This window comes from Pogona vitticeps, chromosome 5 (genome assembly GCF_051106095.1).
Source record: "Pogona vitticeps strain Pit_001003342236 chromosome 5, PviZW2.1, whole genome shotgun sequence".
Taxonomy (NCBI): domain Eukaryota; kingdom Metazoa; phylum Chordata; class Lepidosauria; order Squamata; family Agamidae; genus Pogona; species Pogona vitticeps.
The window spans coordinates 11226897-11250611 of NC_135787.1; the positions used below are offsets into that span (position 1 = coordinate 11226897).

General features: G+C 40.2%; 1 protein-coding gene across 1 annotated transcript in view; it reads left to right on the forward strand.

Annotated features, from left to right (window-relative positions):
• The window catches only part of CFAP299 (cilia and flagella associated protein 299), a 311988-nt gene that overhangs the window by 77205 nt on the left and 211068 nt on the right, over positions 1-23715 (forward strand). Inside the window, exon 3 of the mRNA XM_020803170.3 lies at positions 23405-23495. Coding sequence (XP_020658829.3) covers positions 23405-23495 — 91 coding nt within the window. The remainder of the gene's footprint in view (positions 1-23404; positions 23496-23715) is intronic.

Sequence of the window (23715 nt, forward strand, 5' to 3'; positions counted from 1 at the left end):
TGTGGTGATTCCTGTTTGTTTTGCTTGAAAGTAAGGGAAATGAGTAATAGATGGGAAAAGGAAGGTGGTAATCCCTGTTCAAATAATTTTGACATGTGAATTAGTATGTGTAAATGTTAAGCATCTTTCCATATAATTTTTCTATAGAAACGTTTTTGAGAAATGTAGTAATCTGAAGCTTTAAATGAGAAATCTGCTTCTCAGCAAACTGTAAAAAGATCAGCAGAGGTGGGACCAGAGGAAGGAGGGAAAGAACGGAGGCGATAGATTGGAATGCAAGTTGCGTCACATCCAATATGAAAGGTGATGAATTAATACACAGCCCCTATATGAGCACTGATTGCTATTTCAAAAGTGATACAGGCTATGAATCAAATTACAGCAGTGTCAAATAGTTCTGAAATCAAAGCCAGCTGCTTTGATTTGGCTTCCCAATATGTATAGTCAGACTCCAAGTTGTCTGAGGACTGGCTGGGCTGACTCTAAACCAGCTGAGGCTATGCTGAATCCAAACCCTGCCCAACCTAAGACTGCAGGAAAATTACTTAGGACTATGTTGTCTCTGGTCTAAATTTATGCTAGCATTGTGACTATGATTGTGGATTGAGAGGAGGCTAGGTCTAGTGTAATTTATTTCCTCCCACACTTCTTTCCTTCTTTGCTCCTTTTTGGGTCTGTTCTGCTGGTTGATCTCAGCCAGCATAATGGTTGTGCCGATAACTTCCACTAACTCTGAACTCACCCAGCACACATGAACAGGTATTACGCTGACACAGCTACAAGGTGTGCCAGTGCAAAGGTTTCTGCTCTTTTAAAATCCATTACAATCACCTTCTGTGAGTTTGGATTGCACTGCTACGTTGTTCTACTTGGAGCTAAGAATAGACATTAACTGATTATTCCTGTGTTCAGTGAATGGGTGCCCTGAGAGCACCTAGTATGATGGGATGGTCAGAGCCCAATTGATATGGACCTTTTCAGCATCGGGGTGGAAAATATTCGGCAGCCAATATAATTTTCTCTGAACTTTCTTGGGACAAGTAGGAAGAAAATGTGAATAAAAATAATGCTTTTTACAAATCACTTAGCTCTTTAAGTCCTTCAGCAGTTTTCCAGCACTATCTTCTTTGCCTAGTCTTGAAAATAATGTCATCAATAGAAAGCAGAAGTGAAGAGAACCAGAAAAGCTACTTAAGAGAAAGTAGCCCCTATAAGAAAATGAAAAGTTTTTATTTTATTTTATTTACTGAGATATTTCTGACTTACCTGTGCCAACCACCATTACAACCATGTAGGGTCTTAGAATTGTGCTTTTGTTGTGTTGTGGCTGTGGGCATGCATATGTTTGTGTGAAACATAGACAGGTATTGATGGGGTATAGTGTGATAGAGAAAGCTGTGCAAAGTGATAGCCAATGTTGTCATTCAGTATTCTAGTTTTGTTGGTATCTTGTGCCTTCTGCTGTCATCTTTTCCCTATATTTTGCTGAAAGAAAAGTTGCCAAAATTAGTGACTGGAGCACCTGTTCCCAGTTCATCTGACGAAGCACCAAACTAACCAGGAAACCCAAGAGAGTGAGTCAGTAATTGGAGAAAGAGGGAGCCAGCTTCATCTCTAGACCAAAGGACAATCAAAATCAAGGAGCATCTTGGGAATTCTCTTCCATTTGTTCCAGTTCTGAATCCATTGTTTTTGTGGTTCTCAACCTTTTGTCCGCCAGATGTCTCCGTATTCAATTCCCAGATTCCCCCGACTTTTAGTTATAATGGTTGGGAGTTGAAATCCAAAATGTCAGGAGAATTAAAGGTAGAGGATTACTGTGTTAACCTACAAGGTTCAAAAGATTACAATTAGGCTCTAACTTCACTTTACCCCAAAGTTCCCTCTAATTTTCCGCAAGTGTGGGATGGGGCCTGACCCCATGCATGTGGGGTTCTGGCTGCGAGGGGAGCAAATGGCCGGCAACTCTGGCTTGGTGGCACCGTTCTGATCCAGCATTGCGCAACCATGCGTCTTAGAGGAAATATTGCTTCACTCATATTCCAGGGAGTGGAATTACCCGGCAATGCTTGCAGGAAAATTAATAAGCATGTGAAATGCTGGCTGTGAGTCAAAATAAGAATAAATGATTTATTTCAGTTGTTGCATTGATCGTTGAATGCACACACATCCATGCAAATTTACTTGTTTGCAAATATTACACACATACACACCCATATACACTTATTTTCTTTTATTTACATTATTTCTATGCCACCTTTCTCACCATGAGGGACCCAAGGTGGCTTACAACAGATAAAATTATAAAACAAACATGGTTTTAAAATAATATATAAATATACTACAAAACAAGTTAAACCTATATTAAGATTAAAAACCAAAATTAAGAACAATTTTAAAACCTGTAAAAATCAGTAAGTTAAAAACTAGCATTCCTGAGTTTGCATAAAAGTAAACATGAAATATACATCAAGACCCAGCTCCTCCTGTAAAGCTGATAGACTGGGGGGGGGGATCCCTTGCATTCAGCTAAAAACAAACAAACAAATTAATAGCTTTGTAACGAATTGAGTGATCAGAGGGGTGAAACTTTCACCCATAGCTGTTCATCCTTAAAAAAAGTTTCACACTAGTTGCAATGGGAGGCTTTTTTCCAATCTTAACTGCTGTGTGTGTGGAAGGTGTTTTTTTTAATATATCTGCAAATGTATGTAAGAGATATAGTGTGGGGTGGTGGGGTGGTTATACAGAACCATGAAAAGTTCGTTGGCTCATTGGGATCTGAAAAACAGTCACAGAACGCAGAGTGGTTTACTAAAATTGATTCAAAGATTGACAAACATACAGAGAAGCAGGCAGGAGAATTGCAGAAAGTTACAGAACAGAACAAAGAAGGTTAAAAAGCAGAAAGAAAGAAAGAAAGAAAGAAAGAAAGAAAGAAAGAAAGAAAGAAAGAAAGAAAGAAAGAAAGAAAGAAAGGAAGGAAGGAAGGAAGGAAGGAAGGAAGGAAGGAAGGAAGGAAGAAAGGAAGAAAGAAAAGCTGCCTGAACATGTGCTTTACATCTTTGTATCAGATCACATCATGATGGCCCCCAACCACCACATCAGAATGGGCTTTCTCCAATCCACGGGACAAGTTTAATCACAGATTGCAGATGCAAAAACTGGGCATTTAACGGTTGTCTGGGTGAGGAAGATAAGAAAAGTGTGTGGTGTCGTGGTGATTGGAATTATCTAACCATCTTAGAAATCAGCTTGCATGCATTCTTAGGTTGCCCCTGGCTGACTGCATGTGCCAGAGGTTCACCTCCCTTATCTAACAGAAAGAAGATCTCAGCTCTGGCAAATGCCTTGAAGAGCCCTGCCTAATAGTAAACCCACAGCTTTATCCTTTGCTTGGCTTGCTTAAACTAAAAGAAGGGAATGTAAAATTAAAAGGAAACTCTATAGAAGTAACTACTGTATAACAATGTGGAGAGACAAAACTGACCCTAGCAGGCGGCCTCCAGAAGATGGTGTTGTCCTTAGTCAAGAAAGATTCTCTACATGTGTGCATCCACCCAATCATCTTGATACAGTTTCCTGTAATTTTGGAATATTTAGACCTATCAGGCACATGTCAGGATAGGTTCTCAGCCTGAAACTGCTGATGTGATATAGTTTTCAATACGAATTATTATTGCATTCCCTTTTTGTGCAGCTGCCATTTTTCATCCAATATGTTCAGAGCCAGGAGAATAGTACCCTGTGTAAAATTAACATTTCATTGAGGGGTTTTTTGGTCATTTGAGTCCAACCCACCTGTGCACAACTGTTTACATTTACACTGTCCTTGTTGTAGAGATCAGAATAAAGAGTGGAGTTAGAATCTTGCCTGATTAAACCAGAGCCTTATTTCCTAATATTCCATTGTAATTTTACATAGTAAAGAAAAGAGTTTTCCCAGTTTCTTTTTACCTGGCAGTATTTACTAAAGCCAACCATAATTGTTTCTGAAAAGGCCGAACCTTGCTTTGTGAATGTGCTTCATTTACAGCAGTCTTAATAAACTTTTTTTAAAAAACTGATTTCTTTGAGATCCCGGTGGGTACTAGTTCCAAGAAATAAAAACTTGCAGTAAGTATATGAACGTTTTTCATTAAATTAAAACTACAATATAGAATATATTGGGGAAAAATCAGTGTCTCAATCTGAAATGTAAACATGGCTTTTAAATTCTTTTTTCTCAAGGGTGACTTCTAACCCAGCTGTTTCCCCCTACCCCAGAGCTTATTCCTTTCCTTTTAGCTCTGTCTAGATGATTTTACTACCAAGAATAATACAAGAAAACTTGTACAAACACACATATAATCTTTGAAAATCCAGAGGAAAATACATTGCACGTCAGTGTTGTAGAAAGATGTATTTGACTGATTATCTCCCTTTTAAGAAATATAGTCATCTGGAGAATGGGGTTGGAAATGAGAAAAATAAGGCTATTTGTGCCTTACAGTTTCATGGTAAAATGAAGTGCTGCACATTGCTTATTTACTTACATGTATATCATGCTTTAGCGACATGGTCGTGGTGCAGGTTAAACCGCAGAAGCCTCTGTGCGGCAAGGTCGGAAGACCAGCTGTTGTAAGATCGGATCCACGTGATGGAGTGAGCTCCTGTCACTTGTCCCAGCTCCTGCCAACCTAGCAGTTCGAAAGCATGTAAAAATCCAAGTAGATAAATAGGTACCAATGGTATTTTCTTCTAGGCTGACCTTTGTTCTCCATGACCTCATGGTCTGAGGGGGCAGGGTTTTGGCTTTAAATGTGGGCTGGCAGAAGCATGTGCCTAATGGCACACAAAATTCTCTGATTTTATTTTTGACTCTAATCAGGTAAATAGGAAGGCCAAATAGCATTGCATAAACCTGGGGGGGCAGGAAAGTTTTAGGGGTAGGGTCAGACTTCCTCCCTTTTTTTAATTCATTGACCAATCAGTGGAGATGGAGAGTGCAGCATCTGTTGCACTTATACATCTGTAACACCCGTGGCATGTTTGTTTTCTTGCCAATGAGGTGCCTAAGTAGAAATGCTAGTTGGTGGTCCTCTTGGAAGACACAGATATGGCAGCTGGAGGCCTGTGTTCTAATCTCCGCAGTCTTAGGGAGCAGGCCAGGTAGGTGGGGCTTGTCAGCCTTGGAAGACAGCCCATCTAGGATAAGTAAAACTCTGATTTTAAACCTCCACTGCCTTGTAGCTATATCCACTGATGGAAAAGGCTTCAGGAGTTAGCCTCAAGGCAAAATCTGGAGCCAGAGCCCCAGAGGCAGTTCGTGTCATTCTGGCAACTCCTGTGATGTTGCTGGAACAAGTTGCATTGGCTCTTGCCTTTCCATTGGACTATTTCAGTGATGTGGAGAGGAAGGATTTGCTGCTTGGGTAACAGCGTATCCTCCATATTATTTTACCCAGGCTTTGTGCTCTGGAGAGGACACTCCAGCTTCGCATAAAGTGTCGAAGCAACACGGGAAGTAGCAGTTACCGATTATAAGTCTTTTCTCAATTGGCGTAGAGCATGATGCCAGGGGCTACTTCTGATGGTGGGAGAGTTCATTGCACCTCACTTAGGTAACTACTGCCCACCTTAAACTGGGCAGTCCCTAGCCAGTAAAGTGCTACCTCTACACAGTCTGTGCGTGGGGTTTAGGATGAAAGAGTTGGACAGTGAACCAACTTTAGCAGAAATAAAAACGGCCCTAGATTCCCTTGGCTCTGGCAAGACATTTGGGAAGGATAACATCCTTGTTGAAGTGCTGTAAAGAGATTATTATCACCAAGCTGTATGAAATCTTTTGTCTTTGCTGGAGGAAATGTGGAGTACCACAGGACATGAAGGATGCAAACATCATCACATTGTATAAGAACAAAGGAGACTCTTCTCAGCGTTGTAGGGAAATTGCTTGTCCGTGTTGTGCTGAAGAAACTCCAGGTGCTTGCAGACAGAGTCTATCCAGAATCACAGTGTGGATTTTGAGCTAATAGATCCACCACTAACATGGTATTCTCCCTCAGACAGTTGCAGGAGAAATGTAGGGAACAATGTCAGCCACTCTTTGTGGCCTTCATAGATCTCACAAAGGCCTTTGATTTGGTTAGCAGGGATGGCCTTTTTAAAATACTTCCCAAGATTGGATGTCCACCTCGACACCTTAACAACATCAGGTCCTTCCATGAGGGAACGAAGGGCACTGTAGTTTTTGATGGTTGAACATCAGGTCCGTTTGACATGTGAAGCGGAGTGAAACAAGGCTGTGTCCTTGTGCCGACATTGTTTGGGATTTTTTTTGCTATCATGCTGAAGCAGGCCTTTGGAATTGCAACAGAAGGTGTCTATCTCCGGACTAGATCAGATGGAAAGCTCTTTAATCTCTCTAGATTGAGAGCAAAGACCAAAGTCTAGATGAAATGCATGAGGGACTTCCTCTTCGCCGATGATGCAGCCGTTGTTGCCCACTCTGCTGAAGACCTCCAACAACTCATGAATCGCTTTAGCAAGGCTTGCCAAAACTTTGGATTAACAATCAGCCTGAAGAAAACACAAGTCATGGGCCAGGGCATGGACTCACCTCCCTCGATTACCATCTCCATGCAAGAATTGGAGGTTGTTCATGACTTTGCGTACCTTGGCTCAACTGTCTCTGAGACTCTCTCCCTAGATGTCAAGCTGGATAAACGCACTGGAGAAATAGCTACCATGTTCTCTAGACTCACAGTTAACTGCATTAAGAGATAGGGTCTTCTTGGTGCCTGCATCATTATTGTCAGAGGTCGTAGAATTGTAGAGTTGGAAGTAATCCTAGGGGTCATTGAGCCCGATGTGCAACTGAAGCAGGAAATTTACCTGTCAACTCTTCAGACATTTAAAGGTGGCATCATATCATCATTGAGTCTCTCTTTTCCAAGATAAACAAACCCAGCTCCTTCAATTGTTTTTCATAATGCTTGGTCTCTGATCTTTTACCATCTTAATTTGTCGATTCCTCTTGATCTGTGAAATAAGGCTGGTCTCTTCTTCGAGATTCTAGCTAGTTTTTCTCTGGTTGGTAAAGACATTTCTATTGCTAAGTCCTTGTTTTCTGTAAAGGCTGTATTTTATGAGAGATTTTGCATTTATATGGATTTTATTTATTTATTTATTTATTTATTTATTTATTTATTTATTTATTTATTTATTTATTTATTTATTTGCTGTCCTGAAGCATCCAAGGTCGCTTACAATAGTTGAAAGAAACGAAATTAATATCCAAATAATAAATTATTACAGTATTTAAAAAGCATCAAACAACCATCATATTAAAACTCATAAAACAAATTTATGAACAAAATTAAAACACAGAATAAAATGCTCTCTTAAAAATATTTTTATTGTATTTTATGATATTGTGATTTAGATTGTTACAGTTCTTTTTGTTAGGCCATGTTAGAATATTTTAGCGAAAGTAAACACAAAACAAAAGCAAAACTAACATTATTTATTTTAGTGCAAGCACAGGATTGTAATTGGTGGAAATTGACATTGAAAAAGGTTTGTCAATTTTAAAAGTGCCGCAAGAATAGTATTTTTGTTTGTAAACGACATAGGCCATAGAAGGGTGGGTTGCAAATCTTTAAATATGTTGATAAAGAAAAAAATAATGTATGACTTGATCTTATCCCTGTGATCAAGGTTAAATATTCCACACCCTTTTCAATTGTTTGCATATTATTGTTGTAAATGAAAAGATACTTAACCAGCTTGCCTTTAACCTGAGCTGAGTGTTCATTCCTGAATATTTGTCTACTACAGAACAGGATTTAAGACTATAAGTATTAAATATGGAGGTAAACACAGGTGCATGACTTCTGGCTTCCATCTCATTTGCATAATAGCGGCTTGGTAATTGAAGTGCCAAATAGCTAGGCAGCCGAGCATGAAAAGATAAAGAGTCCTGTGCTGAAGTGTGCACACTTAAGGCTTTTTCTTCCTCCTTACAAATCCTGTGTTCATTCATTCTTGCTACCATGCCACCTGTTAACTTAAAGTGCCCAGGTATGTGTTTTTTTCCTCCTCTTTTCATCACTCAGATAATTTCAAGTGGAGGTTTGGCCAGTCATATTTCGTTTAAAGCCTTCAGCACCCCAGGGGTGAAAACCTCCATGTCATCAGTTCCATTGACAATAATCGAGTCAGGATGTTGACTCGTGTGTCTGCTGGTCTTGAACCCTCTTCCCGAAATAATTCAGGGGTCCCTGGTGGAATGTAGGAAAAGTAGTTTGAGAGGGTCATTATCGCTTAAGACGCACCTTTCCATAAGATGCACCAATTTTTTAGGAGAAGAAAACAGGAAAATATAATCTGTTTTCTTCACTCCATAAGACGCACAGACTTCCCACCCCCCTGTTTTGTGGGGGAAAAGTGTGTCTTATGGTGCGAAAAATACGGTACTTGCGTAAGTACACCGGCTGGTTAAGAGAAATACTCAACATACAGTGTTGTGTGTATGACTTGGCACCTGCATGTATGAAAGACCATCTTCTCTCATATGTACCTCCCATGCTCTTAAGATGGTTTGTCAGGGACTCCTTTCTAGATTCCCTCAACTTTGGAAGGTTATTGAGGGCCGAAGGCTCTTATCTGCAGTGATACCTTATTTACAGTCTTCCCAGGGCCATTTACTTTCCTGCTTCTCTGTTGCCTGGCAAACTATCATTCTTGGTTTTCTCAAAAAACAGCAGAAGTATCTTTAACCCACCTTTCTTGATGCTTCTGTGTCATATTCTGTCTGGGACGGTTTATGGCTATTGATTGAATGACTGATTCTTTAAATTTTTAGAGTGATTATAATGCCACACTAGGAGCGTGTTAGTGCTTGAGGATGACATGCAAGCTTTTAAATAATTAACACTATTTATTGAAAACATTTCTTAAGTCAGTAGGTACTGAGCTTACTTTAAGAAGAGATAAGGCTCTTTCTGAAGGCTTACAATTTATATCAATCAAAAGGGTTGAGCAACTTCGGTAGATTCAGAGGTGAGTTTTCTGCCTAAATGGACCATCCAAAATGCCAAAAAAGGGACTAGGTGACCAGATAGGTGGGATGTTAAATAAATAAATAAATAAATAAATAAATAAATAAATAAATAAATAAATAAATAAATAAATAAATAAATAAATACAGTTTTGGGGTGTCATGTGGTCTCTAGGCTACAATTTCTTTATTCCTGCTCTAGATAAAAGACAATACAAAAGAAAGGGGACGGAATTAAAATGAAGAGAATGTCAATCAGGAAAAGACAGAGTTGAAGTGGTATCTTATTTTGTTGTTGTTTAGTTGTTAAGTTGAGTCCGACTCTTCGTGACCCCATAGACCAGAGCACACCAGGCCCTCCTGTCTTCCATTGCCTCCCAGAGTTTGGTCAAATTCATGTTGGTAGTTATGATGACACTGTCCAACCATCTCATCCTTTGTTGTCCCTTTCTTCTCTTGCCTTCACATTTTCCCAACATCAGGGGCTTTTCCAGGGAGTCTTCTCTTCTCATGAGATGACAAAGTATTGGAGCCTCAGCTTTAGGATCTGTCCTTCCAGGGAATACCCAGTATTTTTCTTTGCAGCATCAGACTTTCCTTTCCCTTCCAGGCGCATTCGCAGCTGAGTGTCCTTTCGGCTTTAGCCCAACCACTTCATTAGCTCTGGAGCTACTTGTCCTTGTCCTCCGCTCTTCCTCAGTAGCATGCTGGACGCCTTCCAAACTGAGGGGCTCATCATTCAGTGTCATCTCTTTTAGTCTTTTGTTTCTGTTCATGGGTTGTTGTTGTTTTGGCTAAGATACTGGAGTGGCTTTCCAGTTCCTGCTCCAGGCGGATTATGTTTGGTCAGAACTCTCCACTATGACCTATCCGTCTTGGGTGTCTCTGCACGGCATATCCCATAGCTTCTCTGAATAACTCAAGTCCCTTCGCCACGACAAGGCAGCAATCCGTGAAGGGGTATCTTATAGGGGTGTTTCAAACAGTGAAGGGGAGAGGAGCTGAAAATTTCTCCACTGCTGTGTACATTCAGTTCAAAACTTGTATGGCCACATAAAATTTTAATCTGAGCTGCCACTGTTGAAATGCACCCATACTAGCAGTGTAGGTGTAAATTGCTTGCCACCCTCTGTGCCCTTACATCTGTTGAAGAAACTGACAGTATTCTCGCCAGCCCTTTGGATCCCAGTGGTTTCTATTTGCTTGCTTGTGTGCACTGCGCTCCCATCTTTTTAAAAGCCTGATATAAAAGGCTAATGCAGATGACATCTCCAGCTAGGAAGAAATTTATTTATATTTATTTATCTATGACATTTGTATACCACCCTGTTAGTGCAAAAGCACTATTCTGCGCAGTTTAACAACAGGTTAAAATCGATACCAATACTAAACAACATTTAAAACACAATATAAAAAACAGATGGCACCAAAACAGTTTACAGAAGCGGCAGGACAAGAGACGAACCACATATCAACCCTGGTCAGTATGAAAGGTCTCCCTAAAAAGAAAAGTCTTCGATTTTTTTTTCCTGAATTACAAAATGGAGGAGGCCAGGTGTAGCTCCTCTGGGAACTGATTCCATAACGCTGTGGAGAAGGCCCTGCCTCTAATGAAAAAATGACAAGAAAGAAGCTACAGTGGAGCCTCGACTTACAGAATTAATCCCTATTGGAACAGTGGTCACAGGTCGAAAAGTCCATAGGTCGAGGGTCCATTTCCCATAGGACTGCACTGAAAACCATTTAATCCGTTCCAGGCAAAGAAAAAAGATCCCGGGCTCCCAAAGCTGCGCCTGCTGCCCTCTGTCTCCCATCCCCGATGCCCTTTGCCTTCTGCCCCTGTGTGGACAGAAGGCAGAGGGCAAGGGGGACGGGAGACAGAGGGCAGTGGAGCCAAGGAAGCAGAAAGCTGCTCAGCCCCAGCGGGCACGGAGCGGCTTTTGGCTTCCCGGACTTCACAACCCCCTCTGCTACCCTCTGTCTCCCGTCCCCGGTGCCCTCTGCCTTCTGTCCACACTGGGACAGGAGGCAGAGGGCAGCGGGGGCGGCTTTGAATTTCCCGCCCTTTCCCCCTGCCTTTTGTAGGTCGAAGCTCCGGCCGCAAGTCAAACCAAAATTTTGCGGCCGGAGCTTTTCGTACCTCAACATTTTTATTGGGACCTTCGTAAGGCGAGGGTCCACTGTACTCTTTGCATTATAAGAAACTTCTCTTTGAATGGAACATATGCCTGAATAAACATTCTAGAAGGGCCTTCCATGTTGCTTGTCTTTGGTCAGGGAAGTTCCTCCCAAAGGAGGCTGTCTGTGTGTCTCCTCCTGTGCTTTGGCTGACAGGCAAAGACATTTTTGTTCACAAGGGCATATTTTAATTGACAGGAAGTTAAAGATTTCTCAATGGGATTCCAACCAATGTCATGAAAACTAACACACTTTGCGGTGACAGCTGGGTACCATTTTAATATGATGGTCCACTATTTGCTGGCTAGGCCTTTTTCCTTCCATGGGATTTCTTTGGCACCCCTGTCTCCATCCTGCCTTGCGTTCAGCAAGATGAGATTTCAGGTGTTCAACCGGTCATGCAAGAAACGAAGTGCAGAAGAAAAGATGCCAAGATTATTTTCATTGGTTCTGAACTGTCTGAGAAGAAATCCGTGCAATTTTAGCACACAGGTGGCAAAAGATGGTTACTTGTTTCTATGATTTCTTAGAAATGTATAACTTTTTATGTGAAATTGGAACTCTTTTAGGATTAATACTGGGTCTTCTTAGCTTTCTCTTCCAAAAAATGTTGTTCGGGTCTTGATAAATATCTCAACTTTGATTTACGTTACTTTCCAAGAGCTATTATGCCACCAGGCTCTGATGCAGTGTTTAATACTATAACAGATGCTGTATTTTTCGTTAGAATAGATTAATATTATGATTTGATCTAAAAGTGTTTATTTTTAAAAAGTGCCTCTTGTACAGTGTGGTCCAAGGTTCATGAACTTCTGATACTTTTGATGTGTATGCTGCTTAGATTTTGCTTAGTTATTTCTCCCAAGTTGCCTGTGAAAATATATTTATAAGAAGATTCCAGGGCTCACCAAACCACAAGCCTTACCCACATGCATCTCTGAAAAGCAAAATTAAAGTTAGAAAAGCTCATACATCTGAGCTGGGAGGGCTTCCCGCTGTTGACTGAGAAATTCTGGAGGCACAAGTGAATTGTTAAGTATCTTTCAGGATGAGGGTCTCACATGTTCTGAATTCTGTGAGCATTAATCATGTGAAGAACAGAAGGTCAGCCAGTTTTCTGACACTGATAGAAACTGCCATAATAGCTTCCTGGTAGAGCTTCTATCTTTAAAATTATTTATTCATGTTGTTATTAAAATCACATTGCACTTGTAATTCCCAGTGCTTCCAAAGGAAATTGGTTTGGGACTGACCTTGTTTCTTTCAATAGCAGATGGCAGTGTTCCTTTTTGCCCAGATGTTTAAATTGTGGATGCTTTTTTTGTGAAATTATTGTATTTGTAGATGAATTTTTATGCCTCTTACTAGTATGTTTCTTCAAACTTGACGTGCCCGTCTGTTTTTGAGTGTTGAATGCTGCACTGTGGAATTCCTTATGATTAACAGGTGGTTTGTTATTTTTTAATAAATAAATAAATAAATGTAATAAATATACATGGAAACTCAAGAAAAATCAATAATTAGGATTATTGTAATAGCATTGCAATATCACTTTATTTTAGTCTTCCTTCCAATTTACATTTTCATATTTGTTGTTTAGTTGTTTAGTCGTGTCCGACTCTTTGTGACCCCATGGACCAGAGCACGCCAGGCCTTCCTGTCTTCCACTGCCTCCCGGAGTTGGGTTAAATTCATGTTGGTCACTTCGAAGACACCGTCCTACCATCTCGTCCTCCGTCCTCCCCTTCTCCTCTTGCCTTCATACTTTCCCACCATCAGGGTCTTTTCCAGGGAGTCTTCTTTTCTCATGAGATGGCCAAAGTATTGGAGCCTCAGCTTCAGGATCTGTCCTTCCAGTGAGCACTCAGGGTTGATTTCCTTTAGAATGGATAGGTTTGTTCTTGCAGTCCAGGGGACTCTCAAGAGCCTCCTCCAACACCACAATTCAAAAGCATCAATTATTTGGCGGTCAGCTTTCTTTATGGTCCAGCTCTCACTTCCCTACATTGCTACAGGAAAAAACATAGCTTTGACTATGCGGACCTTTGTCAGCAAGGTGATGTCTCTACTTTATAAGATGCTATAGAGGTTTGTCATCGCTTTCCTCCCAAGAAGCAGGCGTCTTTTAATTTCGGGGCTGCTGTCACCATCTGCAGTGATCATGGAGCCCAAGAAAGTGAAATCTGTCACTGTCACATTTTCATATCGCATGATATAACATTATAGCATAAATAGCTGCCTCTGGTTCTGTGGTAAGACTAATCACCTGGCCTTCCATGTCATTCTCTAGGTTTTGTTTTACTTTATTTTAATTACCTCAAGAAACAAGTGACCTTTCGCTAGAGGACAAATATTAGCTGTTTTGTCATTTTACTCATTCTATTGTCTTTTCCTCTCTAGAAGATGAATCAGAAACATAAAAGTATCTCCCCCAGATTACTAGCTCCCACTCTTAGGTGTTGTTCCTATCTGTAGGGTCTATAGATGAGGACTGTGGGCCGTTTACATCTGGGATAATATCTTGCCATTCATCAATTACTATGAAGTCTACATTTGAAAGAGTTATATTCAGGTCCTTAGCAGCTTTTCTTGCATTACAGTTATTGGTCTGAGTTTCTGGAATCTTTTCAGAGTTTGCGGCCAACTCTATGTCCTCCAACTGCTGTATAAGATGCTGGGTTTTTTTGAGTTATGCAGGGATTGTTCTTGTTTGTTTCTAATGTGTGAATCTCGTTTCCTGTTTGGTGGAAGTTTGGGTCTGGGTTCGGTAATTTTCGGGGGGGGGATGTGCTGTCAAAATCCCTGTTTTTATCAGGGTGGCTATGAGATGTCGTGTTGCTTTCAGGTAGAATATTTCCTGATGTAGTGCATGTAGTTTATCGAAGATGATTTGAGTTGATTTTGCAGATAGGAAGCATTGGACACATAACTGAGTGTAGTTAATATTGATGTCTTCATTATCAGGCCCGTAAGATTTGTCTATTTGTTCTTCTATGGAGATATTCTTTGGATTGGTGTTTGGTAAATTTGAATTTTTGTCAGGCAAATCTATTGATAAGATTGATGACCTTTCCTGTAATCCTGGGTCCACTGACCAATTGCTTTCTGAACCCAAGTCAGGTAATGTCATTCTCTGGATAATAACTATTCCTCTTTCGTCAGTATTCAGAGTTTTTTAAAAAAGATGTTAACTGTGGGTCTTTCAGTGGAAGTGAATCTCTTTCATTCATTAAGTTGGTTTCCATGTCTTAAGAGCAGCTTTCTCCATTCTCACAAGTTGCAAATAATCCTGCTTTTGTTCTGTGATTGTTCATTGAAAGATAGGAATAGGATTAATTTGCATGTTCTTATGCGAACATGTTTTGGGGGAAAATTTGCTGCATGTGTCGGAGAAAATAATAATCTTGCATGCAACATAATGTTGGATTTCAGTGGGAAGAGGGGGCTTTCACAAACTAACGTCACTGTCTTCTTCCGCTAACCGATTAGCAAAGTTGTTTTTCCTGCATCTGGCTTGCCCCTCTTCTCTTCCTGTTTGTTTGCTCTCCTATCTTCTTCTCTAACCTCCAACCAAAGCAAACATGTAATTCTCTGCTCCTGACCTCTGATCATGTGGCTGCATGATGGACTCAGTATCCCACTTGGTTGAGACAGCAATATATTTCTTATTCCTCTCTTTTATATCTTCTGACTATAACTGAAGATCACAACTGTAAGTAAAGATACTTTTGTCTACTTAAGGTGCTTTAAAATTATACAAAGTGAAACTGGTGGATGGTTAGAACTTGAGCTGCTCCTCCTTCTCACACATATTTTCCTGCTGCCATTGCAGCTATTGCTTTGTTTTTGCATTAAACTGTGCTAACTTGAAAAAATTGAATTACCAAATTCAGACTACAGTTTGATCATCTTGAAATGGCCTCTCATCTGTTTCTGACTAGTTTAAATACTCCTAACTGATCGCAGAGCTGGTAATTATGTCCAGATCAAACCCCTAACTCTGGGCTACAATTCAAACTGCTTGATTTCTCATAGTTATCAGTTGGACTCTTTATTCTCAATCCAAAATTCAGAACAAGACCCCTTCTTCGTATTTGTTCTGTTAACCAAGTTACATTAAATGCATTAAAATATTTCCTTTTAAAAAAATTCCAATCAAGTTTGACAACAGTGTGTTTTTTTAATGAACTTGGCCTACAGCTGATAAAGTAACCTTTAAAAAAACCCTTGTGAATGTTGGATATATGACAGGACGGCCTTGCTGCTAGCTTGCTGTTAACTGTTTGTAATATTGGTGCCAATATTATGTCAGGTGTAGGTTTCTCCTTGTCAGCCAAGGCTGCAACGACCATGGAAACTGTTCAAATAAAGTGCAAAAGCAACCAAAATATTTTCAAGGGAGAAAAAAAAGCTCAAACAAGCCCTTACTTTGTACAGCTTAATGTATCATGCAGTAAGTGCAATTTTTTACAATTATTGTTAATTTTATTAAACAATAAAATGCATGGTATTATGGTTGGTCCACAGGTATTTCCTGAACATTAGATTATATAAGTAGCAATCAAAGTTTTATAGACCATTTCTTAACTTCAGCTCTGCCAAAAATGTCAAAAATGGAAAGAGTTTAAGCTTTCTTTTTAAAAGTTACTTCCTAATCCAATTAGTCATTGTGAAGAGTGGCTCTCTCTTAACCCAGTTCATGCACGGGAAGAGTGTTTGGAATCTGATATTCTCTTTTCTTATATTGAAGTGTCATGATCCATGTGTAAGAAATTCTACTGCAGTTCAAGGTTTTTGCTATACAAATATATTAAAAGGTGCTGTTAGCAGTACCAGCAGCTTTTCTTTGTTATTGTGAGAGATAGGCATGAACCATGCTTCAGCGATTTGGCCAGGTAGGGCACAGTGCCCACAGATATGCTCTGCAGGCACCGTGTGCGTCCCTCCCCTGCCTCCTCTGTGTGCTCGCCCACTCGCCGCCCCCAACTTGCTTCCCTCCTTTGCTATCCTCGCATGATTATCCACTCCCCAGCAATGCCGTGGGCTTCCCTGCCCCACCTCTTCTTCAGAGTGGATGATCGCATGGAGAAGGCACAGGAGGGAAGCATGCTGCAGCTGGTGAGTGGGTGAGCACACAGAGGAGGCAGGGGAAGGAAGTGTGTGGTGCCCGTGGGACATCTTTGCCAGCACTGCACCGAACTGGGCCAAACCACCAAAGCATGTTTCATGCCCATCTCTGGTTATCATGAATTCAGCCCTAATTTGACCATTAAAGGAAAAAAGAATACATTTCAAGATGAATAAAATTAGAGAATAGTTAGATACTTGCTGGTTATTTGTGATGTTTAAGGGATGAAGGTTTGGTCTTGAACTTAAGAAGTTAAGGTTTCAATTCATCTGTCAAGCTTATGTAATGTTCATCTGAGAGCAGGAGTATATTTGCACAAGTGAAACTGTGCCAGCTCTGCCTGTTCTTAGAGAGGACTGATCTGGCTATGGTGATACATGTCTCGATTGTGTCCTGGCTGCATTACTGTAACGTGCTCTACATGGGGCTGTCTGCGAAAAATGTCAGGAGACATCAGTGGGCCCAAAATTCAGCAGCCAGATTGCGAACTGAACTGGACACGGAGATCACACAACCCGCTGTTACAGCAGCTCCTCTGGCTGCCAATCCCTTTCCAGACTGACTTCAAAGTGCTGGTTCTAGCCTATGAAGCCCCAAATGGCCTGGGCCCAAGCCATCTCAAGGACCACATCTCCCTTTATGAGCCTACTTGAGTGTTAAGCTCATTAGGAGAGACCTTCCTCTCGGTCCCACCACCTTCACAGGTGCATTTGGTGGGTACCTGGGAGAGGGCCTTCTCTGTTGCTGCCCCCAGACTTTGGAACCCCCATAATAAATATTAGGTGAGTGGCTTAAATTTTAAGTTGATTTTTCTTCAAAATTCTAAAGTACTGCAGCTCATGTCCTTAAAAGCACATAGGAGGTGGCATGGAGGTTCATTTGTGCTTCTTGATGTCACCTTGATGTCGCCTAACCTAACCAGGCTTTTATCTAGGACATCCAAATTGGCCGGGATGCTTTGGGTGGTACCATTCAATTGGAGGTGAACCTACAACTTTCATGTAATCTTTCATCCGTTCTAACAAGAGATTCTGGAACTCCTAGTTTATAGAGATTTTCAAGTTTGTGTTTTTCCCCCACATCATGTGTGACTCCTTCCATATGTCATTGTTTTGGCCATGCCACTGAGCTGACCCAGTTCAGCTGGAATAACCAGTACTAGGACTGCTCTTCCATCTCCTCTGTGAGTCCTTGGAAGTCCTCTGACGGAGCAGTAGATAATTTTAGCAGATTTGTTTAAAAGTTTTTGTTTTGTATCCGGCAAATTACTGACCTCCTACAGTTTCCAAAAGATTGTTCCGAATCTCTCAGCATGTGCCCCACAGATCTCATTTGAAGATCAGTAGTGCATACGCATTGCCTGGGGGGCAAGAGTATTTCATTGCTGTTTCTTTGAAAGCTGGGAATGTATTAGATTATTCTCTTTTAACATTCAGTTACACCCAGGAAGATGTTCTCCGCTTCATGCTGAAGAGGTAGATTTCATGTAAAAAGTAATACTTTTACAGAAACCAGCAATTAAAGGCCTGCTGCTGAGAGATGGTATCTGGCTGAAATAACTTTTGGTGGCTCATAGAATCATAGAATAATGAAGCTGGAAGGGGCCTATATGGGCAGCAAGTCCAATCCCCTGCTCAATGCAGGAATACAAATAAAGGATATTGTGGCTTAGCTTCTCTCATGCAACATATTATGTAAAGGTAAAGGTTCCCCTTGACATTGAGTCCAGTCGTGTTCGACTCTAGGGCATGGTGCTCATCCCCATTTCCAAGCCGTAGAGCTAGCGTTTGTCTGTAGACAGTTTCCGTGGTCATGTGGCCAGCGCAACTAGACGTGGAATGCCGTTACCTTGCCACTGAGGTGGTACCTATTTATCTACTCACATTTTTACATGCTTTAGAACTGCTAGGTTGGCAGGAGCTGGGACAAGCAATGGGTGCTCACTCTGTCACGTGGATTCGATCTTACGATGGCTGGTCTTCTGAGCTTGCAGCAAAGAGGCTTCTGCGATTTAACCCGCAGCAGCACCACGTCCCTATGCAACATATTACTTGGACCTTTTTCTGATGCTTTCCCCCACCTCTGATACTTACGGGCTATACAGTGTCTCTCATTTCTTTCCTCTTCTGTTATCAAATGTTTTTAAAAAATCTAAAATTTTGTAATCTTGAATTGTATCAATTATGAGGGAGAACTGAGTGATTAAAACCGGGCAATAATATTTGCAGCAAGTGGTCTCAAATATATTAAATTATCTTGTGCCGGTTTGTGTGCACTGGCTACAGGTCCACTTCCATGCCAGGTTCAATATTCTGACATTTAAGCCCAAAATGGTTTGGGATCTCACTACTGTACTTGTCTAAACATCTGCTGCCAAGTTTGATGGCTCTTCTGACTCAGTCCTCACAGACCTCATGCCTTTGGGTGTTGACAGCTCGATAAGACTGGAAAAATTTAACCAGAGATCAGGCTTTCTCTACAGTGCCACCTTCCTTATGGAATGCTCAGGAACAATGTCAGGTGTCTTCCTTCCATGCCTTCAAAAAGCTGTTAAAAGCCAGAGCTCTTTAGAGAGGCTTTTGGAGAGGTTCTCCCCAACCAATTGGAACAGTGGAGGAAGGAAGAGTGAAATACTATATCGGATGATGTCCCAAAACTGCAACTAGCTTCATGCCTTGTCTTGTCTTGTCTGTTTGTCGTAGTTGATAGTTTTATAGTAATTTTATTTTATATTTCTTTATATCTTTTGTTCTCCACCAACCAGAGTAGCGATGGCTAGATGGGCAGTATATAAATTGAATGGATGGATGAATGAATGAACTAGTAAGTAAGTAAGTAAGTAAGTAAGTAAGTAAGTAAGTAAGTAAGTAAGTAAGTAAGTAAGTAAGTAAATAAATAAATAAATAAATAAATAAATAAATAAATAAATAAAATTACTGTACTTTAATTAATTTAATATAAAAACAATTTAAAATTAAGCTTAATGGAAATTCCCATTAGCAAAAATCCTTCTTATATTTCCACTACTAGCTTTTTAAAAACACTTTATGAATTGATTAGTCTGGTAGGATTTGTTCTTGACAAATCCATGCTGGCTTCTAGTTATTACTGCATTGTGTTCCAGGCACTTAAATAATGACCACTTAATAATGTGTTCCAGAATTTTCCACTGTGATTGATGTCTGGCTAAGAGGTGTACTTCCCTGGTTCCTCCTTTTTGCCCTTTTTTTGAAGACAGATACAACATTAGCCCCTCACCCGTTTCCCATGATTTCAAGAAAATAATAGACAGTGGTTCTTCAACCAGCTTGTTCAATACTCTTGGTTCATTCGGTCCTGGAGATTTGAACAAGGTATTCCTTGACTATCTGTTTAACAGCTGCAGTCCTGTTCACATTTATCTGGCAGGTCATAGTTAGAGATGGGGGTATTCATATTCACCATAGTCTGTCCTTTGAGAAAACACTGAGTTAAAATAGGGATTGAGCACTTCTGCCTTTTCTTTCTCGTCTATTATCATTTTTCCATCTCTATTGAGTAGCTGAGACACTGTTTCTTTTCTTTGTCTTTTGCTATGCGCGTACATGAAGAATGCTTTTTTGTTGCTTTTAGTGTCTCTAGTTAATCTCAATTCATTCTCAGCTTTCGCCCTCCTAATGCCATCCCTGCAATTCCTTGCTACTTGTCTATACTCTTCTGGCTTCATTTCCACTTCCTATATGTGTCCTTTTTTTGTTTTCAAGTCTTCTCTGAGCTTTTTTTTTGAAGTCACAATGGCTTTTTTTGTTGTCTCCCACCCTTTTTTCTTGTTGAAATTATTTGTTGTTGTGCTTTTTTGAAATCCAGGATATAGGTGTCACTACATTCTGCTTTGTTTTCCTTTAAAATCAAGAATTCTAGTAGAACATGATCACTCTCACCCAGAATTCCCGTTATTGCCACTTCCTCCACCAAGTTGTCTCTATTGGTTAGAATCAAGTCATGGATAGCTAGTCCTCTAGTTTCTTCTCCACTTTTTGTAAGAGAAAATTACCAATCGATCAGTTTGCGACTTAGTGTAGATTAAATATTGCAGGAAGCCCTATGAAATTCCATCAGCAGTAAAAAAACCAGGATAGTACTTCTGTCAGGACTAATATAACTAGTGAGTAAGCTCCCCATTCCCTAGGGGAATTCTTCAGGCTGGATTTCAGACGCCTCTCTTTGAGAAAAAAGTTTTCCTGGCATGATGGTGGAAAAAACCCATCTGTAAACCATTGTAAAATGGAAAGGAGGCTGTGTTGTGCATATTCGGTTAAGCTGTTTTAACTCTATGCCATCCTCAACTTTGTAGATTGCATTTCAGGTCCAAATTGTGGATAAATCCTCATTTGAGAGCTAATTTGGAGATATAGTGTCATGAGAAGAGGGAATGCTTTGAGTGCTGAGAAGATCTGGTAGTCACAGCAGGAGCTTTTTTGCATCTCTGTGGGGTTTGCAAGTTAGTTTACTTTGTTTTCTATTTGGTCATAGTGGGGGAAGAAGCATAATCTTTGCTTGCAAGTGTGATAGAAAATCTGCCTGAATCAAATTTCTGGAAAACAAATGAATTTTGGGCTGTACTATTCCCAAGCAGGATACCATAGTCTCTCCAGACTGAAGGATGCCTATGATTGTTCCCAAGCTGTGGAACTCCCTCCTATGGAAGGCCAGTCCCCCCTTTGCTGTCCTTCTACAAGGAGGCAGAGATCTTTCCCTTCAGGCAGGCTTTTTCTCAATAATTGGCTGCGGGGTGGCCGTGGTGCCTTAGATCCTCTTGAGGGGAAAGATAGCATAAAAATATTTTAAATTGATAATAAATATTGATGGCTATCTATAAAGCATAGTTTGGCTTCCAGACTAGCTTTAGAGTTGGGTTTGGGTCCAGGAGCTTTTTGATTGTCCTGGCGGTTGAGATTTGTTTGGAAATTTACAGAAGTGTGACTTATTGTTGGTCCTCATAGACGTATTGGTGGCATTAGATGCTCTTGACTCCCAAGTATTACTTTTGTATAGATTAATTTTGTGGAGAGTGTGGGGATTGCATTTCCAGTGGTTGTCATCCTTCCGTGTCAGGCAGTATGAAATTATTGTTCTGCACCCCATGGCTGGTCCATCATGACAACCTACTCAAGGAGTTGTCCAGGACAATATATGTTTTAAGGCATCATCAAACACAGGAGAAGAATACACACGTGACCAAAACCTGCACTTCTGGTTTGGTAGCAGCATTGTGCTTGCGTAGGACTGCCGTTGTTTATTTCTATATGGGAATAAAGTTCCATGATTTAGTGATTTTTCACTCAAGGGTTGTTTTTCTAGAGTGTGTGTGGAAAATTTCTTTTGGGACACCCAAATGTCATTCATTCATTCATTCATTCATTCATTCATTCATTCATTCATTCATTCATTCATTCATTCATTTAACTAACTAACTTATATGCCGCCCACACTACCGAAAGGTCTCTGGCAGCTTACAACATTTAAAATACAATAAAAAGACAAACAATTAAAATGCAATTAAAATATATACTCTAAAAATTGCCATCAGGACCCCCATTGGCCAGTCTTTGGTGTCATGGGAGTTCACCTGCTTCAAGAGTACATCGTGGTATCATATTAAATCTTCTAGTTGGGGTAGCCTGTACATATCTTGTTTATTCTGTGATGTCATTATTTTGATAACGAGATGTGGCTCTTTTTCATTTTTCCCCCCATCCGCTTATTCCAGGAATATTAGGGACTTAATTTCAAAGAATATGTGCATGCCAAGGGGAGTATTTAAATTATTTATCTCAGGTATTTTACTTCATGTCCTGCCTTTCTCAGTGTGGGAAGTTATGGGAAAAAGTTTGTGGGAAAACCAAAGCTTCCATCCTGCAAAACATTGCCATCACCAGCAGAGGTTCTATTCTTTATTTGTAGTTCTGTTTACTGTACTCGAGAAGGTCTTGGGTAGCAGTGCTCTGTCTTGTCGCCAGAAAACTGACTTGAACTTCGTCCACAAGTTCCTATGTTGCTTGCACCAGAAAGGTGTCTTAAGAAATATTTATTTCCTGATAAATGAGCACACATTGAAGATTTCACAGATGAAGGATAGAAGAAAATAGATTATTAGGAAGGGGAAGCATAGGCACTTTACATGTTTTTAGGTTGTGTGTATTGCACTGTAACGGCACGCATAACTTCCCAGCTAATCATTAAACCCAACATTCCATTTTTCTCTTATCAGCATCATTTGAATGCTGCATTTGAGGGTGTGATTGTGTGAATAACTTAGCAATACAGTAATTGAGTGTTTGCATACCAGTAAAAAATGGTGTGCCAATTCTTACTTGAGCCTCCTTCCCCCCCCCCCCCCCCGCTTCCGTCTTCTTTTGAGGAAATAACTTCTTTTCCATATTTATTTTAACAACCTTTCTCAGGTCATTGAGTGTTAAATAAATGCAGTGAAACGGGAGAAATGTATACCAGGGGCTAAAGATTCTCAGCCGGATCGCTTATTTATATATTTATTTTATTTATTTATATTGCTTATTTATTTTATATATATATATTATTTGTATACAGTACTGACTTTTTCCCAAGGCAACTCACAAGAACTAAAGCTAAAACTTTAAAACAAAAAACAGTGTTTAAAATATTACATAGACATCATACCTAGTGACATTTCTTCTAGTGGCCACTTCTCTCTTGTATGTGAAAATCCAGATTGATAGTTCTCTGAAGCTTAGCTTCAAATATTTTATGTGGGCTGAGGATCTCCTGTGTGCACATATAGCTCCTCTGGCGTCTAGAGTTTCCTCCTGTTGGGGTTGCTATTGGGGATTTGAACACAGGTCTCCTGAGGTCTAGTCCAACACTCTGTCCACAATGCCGCTTTGTCTCATTTGGAACCGTGGGATTGCTAAATTTTATCCGGATCTTGTTTATTTCCTTATAGGGGTTGCTTCTTTCCTGTTTGAAGATTCTGTGGATGAGGAAGAAATTAGGAAGTCTCTAGAAGAAAATACTGTATTTCTCCTTTTGTTTTTTAGGACTCTCTCAAGCGCAGGAAAAGAACTGAAAGACAATTTTTTAAAGGCTTTAGCAGAGCGGGAAGAAGCCAATCGTAGCGGGAAAATGTCTGTGAGTAAATTTGATTTGAAGTCTATTAAATGTTGTGAGATCTTGGAATTTGTGAGTTCTAAGTTTGGGGATGTGAAATAGAAAAATATATTGTGAGTTTCCTACAGGAAACAACTATGGGGAACGCTTACGGATCAGTTTCTCAGAATGCTAGTTGAATTTTTGAAATATAACAACATAATATAAAAGCATTGTCACTAGACTGTGAAGGTATGGAGCA